General features: G+C 59.0%; 1 protein-coding gene across 1 annotated transcript; it reads left to right on the top strand.

Moving 5' to 3' along the window:
• Nucleotides 1-8944: 8944 nt before the first annotated feature.
• LOC142087006 (metallothionein-1) lies at nucleotides 8945-10351 on the top strand. Its single transcript, XM_075160710.1, has 3 exons — nucleotides 8945-9049; nucleotides 9442-9507; nucleotides 10083-10351. Exons 1-3 carry the CDS (start codon nucleotides 9019-9021, stop codon nucleotides 10175-10177), a joined length of 192 nt encoding a protein of 63 aa, XP_075016811.1. The 5' UTR covers nucleotides 8945-9018; the 3' UTR covers nucleotides 10178-10351.
• Nucleotides 10352-13417: the final 3066 nt, after the last annotated feature.

Below are 13417 nucleotides of genomic sequence, written 5' to 3'. Positions count from 1 at the left end.
TGCGTCAGCGGGGAGGGGCGGGGCCGGGGCGGGGCGGGGCGGGGCGTGCTGCGGCACCCGGGGCAGCCGCGGGGGGCGCTGTGGGGCCGGGGTGGCGGGGGGGGGCAGTTGGGGTCGGCGCAGATGGGGGGGCGGGGGGGCTGGGCTGGGGGGCTGGGGTGTGGGACTGGGGGGATAGTTGGGGGAGCTGGGGGAGCTGGGGTGTGGGACTGGGGGGGCAGTTGGGGGAGCTGGGGTGTGGGACTGGGGGGGCAGCTGGGGGAGCTGGGGTGTGGGACTGGGGGGGCAGCTGGGGGAGCTGGGGGAGCTGGGGTGTGGGACTGGGGGGGCAGCTGGGGGAGCTGGGGGAGCTGAGGTGTGGGACTGGGGGGGCAGTTGGGGGAGCTGGGGGAGCTGGGGTGTGGGACTGGGGGGGCAGTTGGGGGAGCTGGGGGAGCTGGGGTGTGGGACTGGGGGGGCAGCTGGGGGAGCTGGGGGAGCTGAGGTGTGGGACTGGGGGGGTAGTTGGGGGAGCTGGGGGAGCTGGGGTGTGGGACTGGGGGGGTAGTTGGGGGAGCTGGGGTGTGGGACTGGTGGGGCAGTTGGGGGAGCTGAGGGAGCTGGGGTGTGGGACGGGGGACTGGGGGGGCAGCTGCAGAGGTCGGGGTACAGGGGGCAGTTGGAGGCGCTTGGGGCTGTAGGGGAGCAGTTGGGGGAGCTGGGGGGCAGTTGGAGGTGTGGGACTGGGGATCTGGGGGGCAACTGGAGGAGCGAGGGGCAACGAGTGTAGGACTGGGGGAGCTGGGGGGGCAGTTGCAGAGGTCAGGGGATCTGGGGGGATAGTTGCAGGTGCTGGGGGGCAGCTGAGGGAGCTGGGGGGAGCTGGGGTGGGGGATTGGGGGAAGATGGGAACAGTTGCAGAGGTCAGGGGAGCTGAAGGGGCAACTGGAGGTACTGGAGGGCAGCTGGGTGTGCAGGGGAGCAGTGAGGGGTGCAGGGGGGCAGTGAGGGGTGCAGGGGAGCAGTGAGGGGTGCAGGGGAGCAGTGAGGGGTGCAGGGGGGCAGTGGGGCAGAGCTGGGGGCAGGAGGGCAGAGGCCGTTGCTCCCCAGGTAGCACCAGCAGCCCCCAACACCCACACCACCATCCCGGTCCCAGCTCCCTCGAGGGCTCAGCACCCAGTTTGGGCCAGGCAGCCCCTCCCGGCCCCCAGCCCCCTCATCTCCCGCCCCTCGCTGCCCCTCCAGCTCCCACTCACGCCTGCACTAGCAGCCCGGCGCTCGGCTGTAAACCAAGAATATCTGGAACACCCATAAAACCAAACCCAGTGTTAAAACACCCCATGCTGCCTGGGAAAAGCGACCTCAAAGCATTTGTGCCACTCTTATGGGCTTACGCACCAGTTTGTACAGAATCCGGCTAGGAGGAGGTTGGAAATGGGGGGACGGAGGGCGAACCCGCCCCGAGCTGCAGCGTAAACGCTGATGCTGGTCCCCATCCCGGCGTGGATTTCGGTACCCAGATCCTTACGGGTCCCCAGGGTCCCCTCTCCCCGCAGCGACCGCTCCCTGCCTCTCCGCAGGCTGGATAGGGAAACGCTGGCTCAAGGTCGTGACTTTAGAAATTCTTAAATTATTTGGGGTTTAAGAAATAATTTTAACACGATAACCTTCACGGGTGCCATAAATAAGCCGCGCTCTCTGACCGGCGCCCAAATCCAGCACCTGCCATCCACTGGCACGTTATCACCCCCATTCCAGCAAGAGGCAGGTTTGGAAAAGGATGCGCTGGGACAACCGCCCTTCCCTGCGGAGGCCACCAGACCGAGGCAAAGATTCATTTATTTCTAGGAAAGCTGGCAGGCGCATCCCAGTTGGCATTTACTTGTGCATCGGCCAAGCCCTGGCCGGCAGCGGCGTCCCTGCCCTGCATGCGAAGGAGAGCTCTCAAAGGCAGCGCTGGAGCGGAGATCATGCGACTCCGAATGTGACAACCGCCTTTTTCTCTTTTTTTTAATTGTTTTCACCAAGTTTTTCTGGCAGCTCTAGCAATGTGCCATTATACTTGCGGATAACGAAGCAGCAATCGCACGCGCATATTAAAGAGGAGTTTTTTTTTTCCCCCTTTGTGGATCCATTTTGGGCAAGCGTGGGTCTCGGTGCCAACCTTGCAGCAGGTCTCCCCTCCCGGGTGCCGGTTTGGGTACGGGAGCACAAAGCCAAAGCACCGGCGTGAACTCAGACGGGCAACAGGGAGTTGCTCAAGCCCAGCAAATGCTGATGCCCTCCCAGGGAAAATGCCCAGCTCCCCTCCCAGCAGCGCCAAGCGTTGCTCTGCCGGGCTCTGCAAACCCGACCCAACAAAACGGGGGAAAAAAACTGCACTCAGAGACCTTTATAGGCTGGTAAAATTGTAAATAGATGAAAATTCCAGCTTCTCGCTAAATATGTATGATCTGGACTGTAAATATTATTTTGCATCTCTAATTATGGTATTGGGTTTGGTGTGTCTGCAACACGGTTAAATTACGCTGCCTGTTACAGCTGCCACTTTGAATTTGCTGGCTCTGAAACTCTTAAAATTGAAATCATGACTTTTAGTACTCATTTCCCGTCGTTTGAAAGGCCTGTCATCTATATGTACAGCATCTAGTCCCCAGTCGCAGCCGCGCTTTGGACAGGGGTCCTTCCCTCCCACTTCTATAGGGGGGGAAATCCCATAAAATCCTCGCTGAACCCCTGGGGATCGCTGCTGCACAGCCGGGGCTGCTGGAGGGCCGGGGTCGGGGCGGCTGTAGTCAAGGGGTGACCGGGCTGTGTCGTCGGAGCAGGGGTCTCAATATCCAGCAAGAGATCATCGCCGTCCTTCCTGAGCGACCCCGGAGCTGCTCTGCACAAGCTGAGCAAGGCTGTGACCAGTGTTTGCTCTTTTCTAGCTCTGGGGAAATAGAAATATATATATATATATATATATATATATTTATCAATCATATAATAATATGATATAATATAGTATAATGTAATATAATGTAATGTAATGTAATATAATATAATAATATTGGAGTTGGAGTCGATGATCCTTACGGGTCCCTTCCAACCTGAGATATTCTATGATGCTATGAACATAATTTACTATAATATTATATATATATTATACTATACTATACTGTAATCAAAACATGCTTGGTCCCGGTTGCTGGCTTTCTAGGCATGTTGCACGGGGAAGCCAGCGGTGACAACACAACAGGTTCAAGGATCGTCACCCACCCAGGAGCTGTTTCTTGGCAAAGACTTCAAATCTAACCGAAAATTCACGATGCCCTTGTCTGCCTGGCGGGGGATCCTCCTGCTTGGTCTCCCCCGGTGAGATGCTAAACCCTGAGGAGCACTTAGCTACTGAGCTTAGAAAAACATTGACAAAAATAATATAGGGGATAATATGGCTGGAGGGAGCGGGGCGGGATGAGCAATTGTATCTACGCACCTAAATACTTCTTAAAATGAAGACCGAGCCTGTCTGAGCAGCAGCAAACCAGCTTTGCTGTCTGCAGGGGCTTTTCTCCTTCCCCATCCCAGGTTTGCTGCCCGAGCCGGTGTAGCATTTCTTCCCCCCATTCCGTGCACATCCCTGGGATTGGAGATGCTTTCGGATGGGGATGGGAAGAGCCGCTGCGCCGGATCCTGCCTCCCCCGAGAGCAGCGGCAGCTGCTCTCGGGGGAGGCAGGATCCGGCGCAGCGGCCGCGTGAATCATTCCCGGGATAGACAACCCCGATCTCTGGATCTCAGGAGCAGGGCCATGAAGACATCAAGGAAAATATCGCATCCTTTTATTTCACGCCTTTATACCGAGGGGGTTGGTGTTTTCTTTGCAAGCTCAGGCAAGTGTCTACTCGATTACTCATCCCCTCTACTCTTGGCTTCTAATTAGCAACTAAAGGGGAATAAAATAATTAAATATGCCCAAGGTAACGATACTTGGAAACTTCAGGTCACGTTTCAGCCGGGGGGAGGTGGCGAAGTAGTTGGAGCAGGTGAGTTTGAAGTCTGTGGGAACCTGAAAGACACAAAAGGGAAGGGAAGACGTAGGGGGAAAAGAAAAAAAAAAAAAAAACATCCAAAGAAAAAGAAGAAAATCCAAATAGTACACTGGGAAAGCATTAGATTTGTGAGTTAAAACGCTGCCTAGAGTTAAGGTGATGCTTAAAGCCTGTCCTGGGCAAGCGGGGGGACAGCTGGGGACCCCCTTTCCCAGGAGGGTCTGCAGGGGTGCGGGGCAGCCCCTGACCCACCCGTACTCTGCTCTCGCAGGTGGGGGACAAGGTAAATTCGAACCCTTTTATTTCCCAGCCAAAACTTGGTCGGTCGTCACCCCCTTCCTCCCCTGGGGGGCTGCAATTCTGCCCTCATTAGACCTTGAAGTAATTCCCATTAACATTTATGAGAATTTCATGATCAAAAGACGAATCAGCCCTTTCATCTTCCAGACGTGCCTGAACACACATCGCCCGGCCCCAAAACCCCGTACCGCCGGGCGGGAGCTCCCACCTTGTGCCGGGGTCCCCAAAACCAGCGGGGGGTTTGCGGGGTCGGGCTCACCCTCCTGGACCCAATTGCAAGGCGTCGGTTCAGCATTTCTTTCTTTCCCTTCCACCTAAGAATAAATAATTAGCAAATCACCACCCTCTCCGCAGTGTTTTTTTCAAGGGGAAGGTAATATTGATAGCTCATTTCCAGATAAGAAATAAGGAATAAATTTCAAGCCCTTGCCCGGAGCTATAGGACGAGCTGGCGGCTGAGCCGGGCTCAGAAACCCGGACTTGGGAGCCCCAGCCCCAGCGCAGCCGGCTGGGTTGCAAGGCGGCTCCTAAACAGCCCACATCAAAGCGTGCTGCAGGGTTGTGAAAGCGTTGCAGTATTGCAGGCGGTGCAATTCCTGCTTAATGAAAATCTGCTCATCCCCTTCCCGCTGCGAGCGGGCCCTCGCCAAAGGTGTGTTTCTATTGCTCCGGACGTGAGCGAAGCCCAGCAAGGAGGGCATTTACCCAGGGAAACGGAGACACGCCGTGTCTTTGCCGATAGCTGAGCGTCTGGAGAAGCACCCGCTGGGATCTATTTTCCCAAAGCTGCAACTAAGGTGCAGGCAGGGGGTTGGCAGGAATGCGGGCAGCTCCTGGGGAAGGAGCGAGGAGGAAAAGCAGACGACGGGCTTAGCTCACGTCTGCCACTGAGACCAGAACAAGTCTTTGCTCACTGTTTTCTGGGGGGGAGAAAAAAATAAAAGAAGCCTTCACAGCGTGAGGTCACCCCACCGATCCGGTTTCACTCCCGAATGGTTTCCAAGGCTTTGCCTATGCACATGGGGAGCGGTTGGGAACGGCTTCCAGGGGCAGGCGCGGGGTGATTCATCCTCTTCCTCCTCTGCCAAAGGGCTGGCAAGCGCTGGCAAAACAAAACGACGTCAGCACCTATTTCCCCTGTTTTAAACACTTGTTTATCATCAGCAAATAATAACCTGAGCTACTTGTCAAATAAAAGCCAAGCCTGCTTTCTAAGCAACGACCGCTCCCACGGCTTCCTACGGGATTTCAGCGTTTCGAGTGCACTGTGGGTTTGCTGGGTGCTGGCGGGGGGACGCATAAGCCCCCTTATTTTCTCTGTTTCAGTTTGAAAGGCTGTTCCCAGGTGGGATATGGTTGCTTGCACCCCCAGCTCTCCTGCCCAGGGCCCGGCACAAAAGCAGCTAGAGCGGGCAGAGCTGAGCTGCCCTGGGTGCTGCCACAGCATTGGGGGCACCCCTGGGTGCCCTGCACAGCTGGGGTGCCACGGGGCATCGGCTCCCTGCCCGGCAAGCAGCAGGCAACGGTGAGGGGCCGTGTACCCCCAGGGACTGTCCTCGGGGTCTCCGTCCCGTGCCCACCCTGGTTTCGCAGCTCGCTGGCATCCCCGCCCGTGGGCCGTGCCGATTTGAGCCATGGAGCTTTGCCAGCGGAAGGACGGGTCACCGCACCCGGCACCGCTCGGGAGGGGACGGCGAGCCCGGAGCGGGTGCTTTGGGGAGGCACGTGCCCTCGGAGAAGGGAGAGAGGGACCTGCAGTTGTCTGCAGGGTCCCCCGTAGGTGACGTACTGGGGTAGCTGCAAAAAATCGTGGGCGGCCGGAGGCAGAAGCAGGTTCATCACGTGCCGTGGCGTGACCGTGGGTGACTGGAGCCGCGGGGTGCCAGGTCACCTCCTCAGGAGCCGGCTGCGGCCCCTTCCTCCCCGCCTGCCTGGCACCGGCACTGAGTCACCGCCAGCCGCCGGCACCAGCCCCGGCACCGTCCCGTGGCTTTCGGCAATCAGCCACCCTGTGTGTTGCAGGCGCCTGTCGCAGGGACGGGTGCCTTCACCGCATCTTCCTGAAGGTCCTTCACTCCTTTCCGGGGAGCCCCGTCCCTGCCATGCCCTGCAGAGCCATTACCCCGGCTCAGCCATCACCATCCCACCGGCGAGCGTCATCTCCAGCTCTGCCTGGAGCGCCGGAGCATCCCGCTGACTCACCCGCGTTAATTTGCCGGGCGGTCTCGGGGTGATTGCCACGGAAGCGCCTGGGGACAGAGCCAGGAATCCCACGCAGGGGACATGGACACCAAGGGGTACAGCTCTGGCATGGCAAGGGCTGGCGAATAATCGCCGCACAGGGATCCTGCCTGTTTTGCTCGGCTCTGGGGAGCAGCATCAGGCTTATTTAAATGATGGGGAACCCCCAGGCTCTCCCAGCAAATGGAGGACAGGGGCCAGAAGGCAAACTGGGGCTCACAGGGCCTTGTAATGGCGGGTATTTAAGCAGGAGGAAGGTCGCCCCAGGGTCCCAGCTCTGCAGCTCATCACCCCAATTACAGGCTGCTCCCAGAGGTGGCCAGGCTGATGTGTGTCCGACTGACAACCCACTGCCCTGGCCCCATCCCAAATTAATTTCAGAACAGACCAGGAGCAACACAAGACCTCCCAGACCCCTAGTCCCGAGTCCTCCTGCATCACCTGGAAGATGCTTTTTTCCTTCATGTAAAGAAAGGAAGGAAAGGAAGGAAAAAGCTGAGGTCTGAGCCGAGAATATGTGCTGGAGAGCTTTCCCTCCACCCCGTCCGTGCGTGGCAGGGATTGCACAGCACAGGCGACGTTGTTCTGTTCCCCCAGTGTGGGCTTCACCTTCCTCCCCCCAGGCTGGAGGAGAGGGACCACTTTGGATGGGTCACCCGTCCCCACATCCCTGGGCCACCACCAGCCAGGGACAGGGACAATCTGCCAACGCCATGGCTTTGCCGGGGTGGCCAAGGGTGCCAGGTGGTGCGGGAGGACAGAGCGGATGCTGTGGTGGCATTGCTGTTCCCCATGCATCCATCACGACATGGCTGGAAGCATTTCCCTGGGCATATTCCTGCACCGCGGGAGTGCTCAGCTGGTTATTTCGGGGACCCCAAGGAGATGTCCCCCCCCTCTGCCATGACACCCATAGCACAGGGGTCGTAGCCGGGGCCGGTGGGTGGCCACTTGCACGAGTGTTCCCCGGGACGTTTGTGTTTCCCTGCTCCCGCAGGAGCGACCGATGCTGTTGGCACCCGCCTGGTCCCTGGCACCAGCCCCGCCATCACGCCCCGGTGCATCAGCAGCAGCGTGACGCTCACACGACCGCAGGGCTGGCACGCCGGGGCACCGATGAGCCGCTGCCGGGGCGGCGGGGGCGAGGAAAGGGCCCGTTGGCTCTGCCTTCCTTAGACTTTTACGTACCGATTTCCCACCCTGGCCTGGCTGGGCTGGAGGAGACGCCGAGTCGGGGCGCTGGCACCGCTCCCCACCAGGTCACCCAACAAGCTCCCAACATGCCCAGACAGCTGGGTGGTAAAAATACTCCCTGGCCTGCTGTTTCGGCTGGATTAGCATCGCCTCTGACAAACCGCCTTAGCCAGGCACCGCAGGCAAAATGCCAGCTGGGATAAAACCCCGAAGCAAAGGAGGTTTGGAGCGTGGGGCAGCCGGGATGGGGTACCATCAGCACTGGGGAGCAAGCAAAAACCCCAGGGGTGAGGAGGAAGGATGCTCCATGGCTGGCAATGCCTCCCTGCACCCAAAATCTCAGAAAGCATCATTTTTTTCGCTCTTTCCACCCCAAAACCTCACTGCTCTTTCGAGTGGGTGGGTAAAACCCGCCGGAGGAGTTGACCAGGGTGATGGCAGATCGCCCGCCACCCTCCTCCCCTGCACACCCGGCTGATGGCACGCAGAAATTAATTCAGACGAGTGGGATGGAGCACCGCAGCCGGGAAGGAGACGGGGCCCCTGAGGTGCCATGTGCGGCGCCGAGGGGACGTGGGCGCCGCCATCCTGGGGCGCTGGGAGGGCACGGCAGGCTCTGGCCGGGCCAGTTCAGCTTGTTGCTGTTCCTGCTCGCGGGGAGGGTGTCGGAGCCACGGGATAGGGTCTGGGGCAGGGACCGCATCCCTGTCACCCCACCGTGCCAGCTCCCCATCACCCCACTGTGCCGGCTTTGGGAGGAGGGGGCTGAGAGCTCCCAGCAGCGGTGGCAGCCCTGGGGTCAATGCACCCCCCCGAGGCATCGGGGCTCCGCAGCTTCATTTTGGCAAAGGGCCGGGCTGCGGGGGCTTCCCTGGGTGCACCGCCTCAGCCCCCAACCCGTGGGAGTGGAGCAGCGCTCCCAAAGCAGGTGCCATCTGTGTGATGAGAGCTGACCGTTCTCTGCACCCACCCCAACATCTCAGCGGGGAGCGGTGACCACCCGAGGCAGCCCCCCACTGCTCGGGGAGGTGGGGGGGGGGGGGGGGGGGGGGACGTGGGAGCCCCAGGTCCTGCCCGGCCGCCCGGGGAGTGAATCAGCAGCGCCCGGGGCAGGAGCGGGGCTGAGCCGTGCGCAGGCTGCGAGGGGCGGAGGTTTTGCACTCGCTCTCGCCCGGCCAAGGATAAATAGGAGGCAGCTGCGAGTCCTGCCAAAGCCGCTCTTCCCATCGCCCAGCGCGTCCGGCAGCCGGCACCCAGCCCAGGCAGACATGGACTCCCAGGATTGCCCTTGCGCCACGGGTAAGCCAGCGCTTCCCTCCGCCTCGGCCCCGGGGGGCTGCGGGCGCCGGAGCATCCCAGCGGGACCAGCGACGCTCCCGCCCGCCGGCCGCCTTCGCCATCCCCGGTGCTCTCATCCTGGCCGAGCCGGCCGCTGGAATCCTTTCCCAGCTTTGCGGTGTCAAACCTGGAGCATCTCAGCGGGAAGCGGCCGGGAATGCCGTGACCTCCCCACTGAGCGAGGCCGAAGGGTCGGCCCCGGCCGGTGCTGCCGGAGAGCGGGTGCTCGGAGGGGCGGCAATGCTCGCCCTGCGGCCCTCGCCCCGGAGCATCCCCCGCTGATCCCCGGGGATGTGGGGATCCCTTCCCACCACCTCCTCTCAACCCTTCTTGTCCTTTTCTCTGTGTTTTAGGTGGCACCTGCACCTGCGGGGACAACTGCAAATGCAAAAACTGCAAATGCACATCGTGCAAAAAAGGTAAGGGGGGGGTCCCCGAGCCCCACGTGGGGGGGCAGAAACACTCGTGGGGGTTTTCACTACACTTCCCTGGACACACTGAATCAAAGCTCAGCATTGCCAGAGTTGAGCTTATTCCTCCCATATTTTTTTGCCCCCCCCAGGGTGAATTCCAACCCCCCCGCCAGGCAATACAAGCCACCCCGTACAACCCAAACCTCACTGCACCCCTCGCTGGCGCCTCAGGCTCAGCGCAAGGGGATGGGAGGCAACCGGCACCGGGATTTCTTCCGGCTGCTTCTGATGCCATCACCCCCGGGCAGAGCTGTGTGCGGGAGGGTTTGCACGGGGAGGGGGGGGGGGGGCCCGGGGAGCCCCTGGGGGTCCCGCACCCTCCTGCTGCTTCCCCAGCACCAGCCCTGGCTGCAAAAACACCCCAGGAGACACCGCCGGGGATGGGGATGCTGCTAAAAGCGGAGGACACAGGGGTCAGTGGGAGATCTCCAAACCAGCCACCCCCCATGGGACCCCCCAAACCCCACCCTGAGACACCCCCCCCCGGGAATGTCCCCGACTTATTTTTCTCCCCCCCGCAGGCTGCTGCTCCTGCTGCCCGGCGGGATGTGCCAAGTGCGCGCAGGGCTGCGTCTGCAAGGGGCCCCCCTCCGCCAAGTGCAGCTGCTGCAAATAGGGACCCCCGGCTGCACGTCTGGGGGTGCTGCACATCTGGGGGGCTGAAGATGAATAACCTTATTGTGTATGTTGGGGTTTTTTTTATATGTGTTCAGATATCTTTAGTGTTTCACTTGTGATGTGTAATAAGCTACCTAAATAAAGTGATGTGTATATAAAGGTCTATAAGAAACCTGGCACTTCTGTTGGTTGGGGCGGTTTCGCTGGGGAGCGGGAGGGCAGCACATTTGGGGGGTCATGGCAAAGAGCCCACGTCTTATTTTTGCTCCTTTCTTCCAAATCTTGCCCTCCCTACCAGCAGCTCTGACTCCTGTTTTAACACTTTCCCTGCACAACAAGGTAATTTATAGGGTGTTTTTTTTTTCCCCCGCCCTGTTGTTACCCAAGGGCAAATCCCATGCTCTCTTCTCCACCAGAAATCCTCGGGGCTAATGAGCAGCTCGTTATTACAAGCCTTCACCGACAGCATAATAACTGCTGCAGCCCTACCCATTTCCAGGGGTAATGTTTCCACGGCAGGTGGGGTGGCGGGGAAACAGGTTTAGTTTTCCTCCTGGCGGTTTAGTTGAACTGGTTGAAAGAACCACCCTGCCTTTCCTGCCGCCACCTCTGCCAGCCTGGCAGGGCGCTTCTGTGGGGAGCTCCGGGTGACCTGGATGCCCGCGATGGGTTGCGATGCCCACGCCAAGGTGCAATACCCGCAACAGGTTGCGATGCCCACCATGGAGTGCAATGCCTGCAGTAGGGTGCAGTGCTCGTGATGCGGCGCGATGCCCGTGATGGGGTGTAATACCTGCAATGGGATGTGATACCCGTGATGGGTTGCAGTGCCCGTGCCAGGGTGCAACACCTGCGATGGGGTGTGATGCCCATGCCAGCGTGCAATGCCCACGATGGGATGTGATGCCTGCGATGGGTTACGATGCTGTGTGGTTTAACCCAGCAGGCAGCCAAACACCACACAGCCGCTCGCTCACTCCCCCGTCAGTGGGATGGGGGAGAAAATCCAAAAAAAAAAAAAGTAAAATTTGTGGATTGAGATAAAAACAGTTTAATAGAACAGAAAAGGAAGGGAAAAAATAATAATGGTGACAGAATATACAAAATGAGTGATGCACAATGCAATTGCTCACCACCCGCCAACTGATGCCCAGCCAGTCCCCGAGCAGCGATTGCCCCCCAACCAGCTCCCCCAGTTTATATACTGAGCATGACGTCATATGGTATGGAATACCCTGTTGGCCAGTTGGGTCAGCTGTCCTGGCTATGCTCCCTCACAGCTTCTTCTGCACCCAGCAGAACATAAGAAGCTGAAAAGTCCTTGACTAGATAAGCACTACTCAGCAACACCTAAAACATCAGTGTGTTATCAACATGATTCTCACACTAAATCCAAAACACAGCACTATACCAGCCACTAGGAAGAAAATTAACCCTATCCCAGCCAAAACCAGGACAGATGCCCATGCCAGGGTGCAATGCCCACAATGGGGTGTGAGGCCCATGCCAAGGTGCAATGCCCGCGATGGGATGTGATGCCCGTGCCAGGATAAAATGCCCACAATGGGATATGATACCTGCAATGGGTTGCAATGCCCGTGCCAGGGTGCAATGCCCACAATGGGATGTGATGCCCACGCTGGGGTGTGATGCTCGCCCTGCCCAAGCGCAGCCACGCTGCTGCCAAGGACGCTGCACCCCAGGTGCCACGAGGCGCTGTGCTGCTTCCCAGGACACACAAGGGGTCCTGCCTGTCCCCGCACTCCCCAAATGCAGCTTTTCATGGCCTCTTTTTAGCTGTTTTTCAGCTAAAAAGCCACCGCACAGCCACCGCTGCCAGGACTCAGCCAGTGTTTCGGCACGGCCGAGGCCACCCCTGCCCACCAGCTGATTGCGGTGCCAATGCCCAGGGGACAGCCCTTTCCTCCAGGAGGGTTCTTTCCCCAGGGTGTCCCCTGAGATGTCACCATCCCCCCATTGCTTCCGACGGGCGTGAAGCACGTCCCTACACCAGCTGAATGTAGGGCAGGGCAGGCATGCCGCAGGCAGGGCGCAGCATCAGCTCTGGAGTGTCAAACTAAACTCCATCCTGCAAATAGCAGGGTTATCTTTATTCCTTCCTATCCAGAGAGGTTTAAGTGCTAATCATGCAAAACCATTGTTGGTGAGCCCACAACAAGCGTGAAGGAGAGGCTGCTAATGGGATTTATCCCCAAACATGTGGTTTAACCAGCAGGGTTGAGAGCATCCTTCCAGTGGGTTTCATAGAATCACAGAATGGTTTAGGGTGGAAGGGACCTTTAAAGGTCATCTCGTCCAACCCCCCTGCCATGAGCAGGGACATCTTCAACTAGATCAGGTTGCTCAGAGCCCCCTCCAACCTGACCTTGAATATTTCCAGGGATGGGGCATCGACCACCGCTCTGGGCAACCTGTGCCAGGGTTTCACCACGCTCATTGTAAAAAATTTCTTCCTTATACCTAGTCTGAATCTCCTCTCTTTTAGTTTAAAACCATTCCCCCTTGTCCTGTCGCAACAGGCCCCGCTAAAAAATCTGTCCCCATCTTTCTCATAAGCCCCCTTTAAGTACTGAAAGGCTGCAATCAGGTCTCCCCGGAGCCTTCTCTTCTCCAGGCTGACCAACCCCAACTCTCTCAGCCTGTCCTCATAGCAGAGCTGTTCCATCCCCCTGATCATTTTCGTGGCCTCCTCTGGACCCGCTCCCACAGGTCCATGTCTGTCCTGTGCTGGGGACCCCAGAGCTGGACGCAGCACTGCAGGGGGGGTCTCACCAGAGCAGAGCAGAGGGGCAGAATCCCCCCCCTCGCCCTGCTGGCCATGCTGCTGGTGATGCAGCCCAGGACACGGTTGGCCTTCTGGGCTGCGAGCGCGCATTGCCGGCTCATGTCCAGCTTTTCATCCACCAGTACCCCCAAGTCCTTCTCAGCAGGGCTGCTCTCCAAACCTTCATCCCCCAGCCTGTGCTGATACTGGGGGTTGCCCCGACCCAGGTGCAGGACCCTGCACTTGGCCTTGTTGAACCTCATGAGGTTCACACAGGCCCACTTCTCCAGCTTGTCCAGGTCCCTCTGGATGGCATCCCGTCCCTCGGGAGTGTCAACTGCACCACTCAGCTTGGTGTCATCTGCAAACTCGCTGAGGGTGCACTCCATCCCACCACCTATGTGGCTGATGAAGATACGGAACAGTACCGGTCCCAGTACGAACCCCTGCAGG

Source organism: Calonectris borealis, chromosome 12 (assembly GCF_964195595.1).
Source record: "Calonectris borealis chromosome 12, bCalBor7.hap1.2, whole genome shotgun sequence".
Taxonomy (NCBI): domain Eukaryota; kingdom Metazoa; phylum Chordata; class Aves; order Procellariiformes; family Procellariidae; genus Calonectris; species Calonectris borealis.
This window is presented reverse-complemented; position numbering and strand designations above follow the sequence as displayed.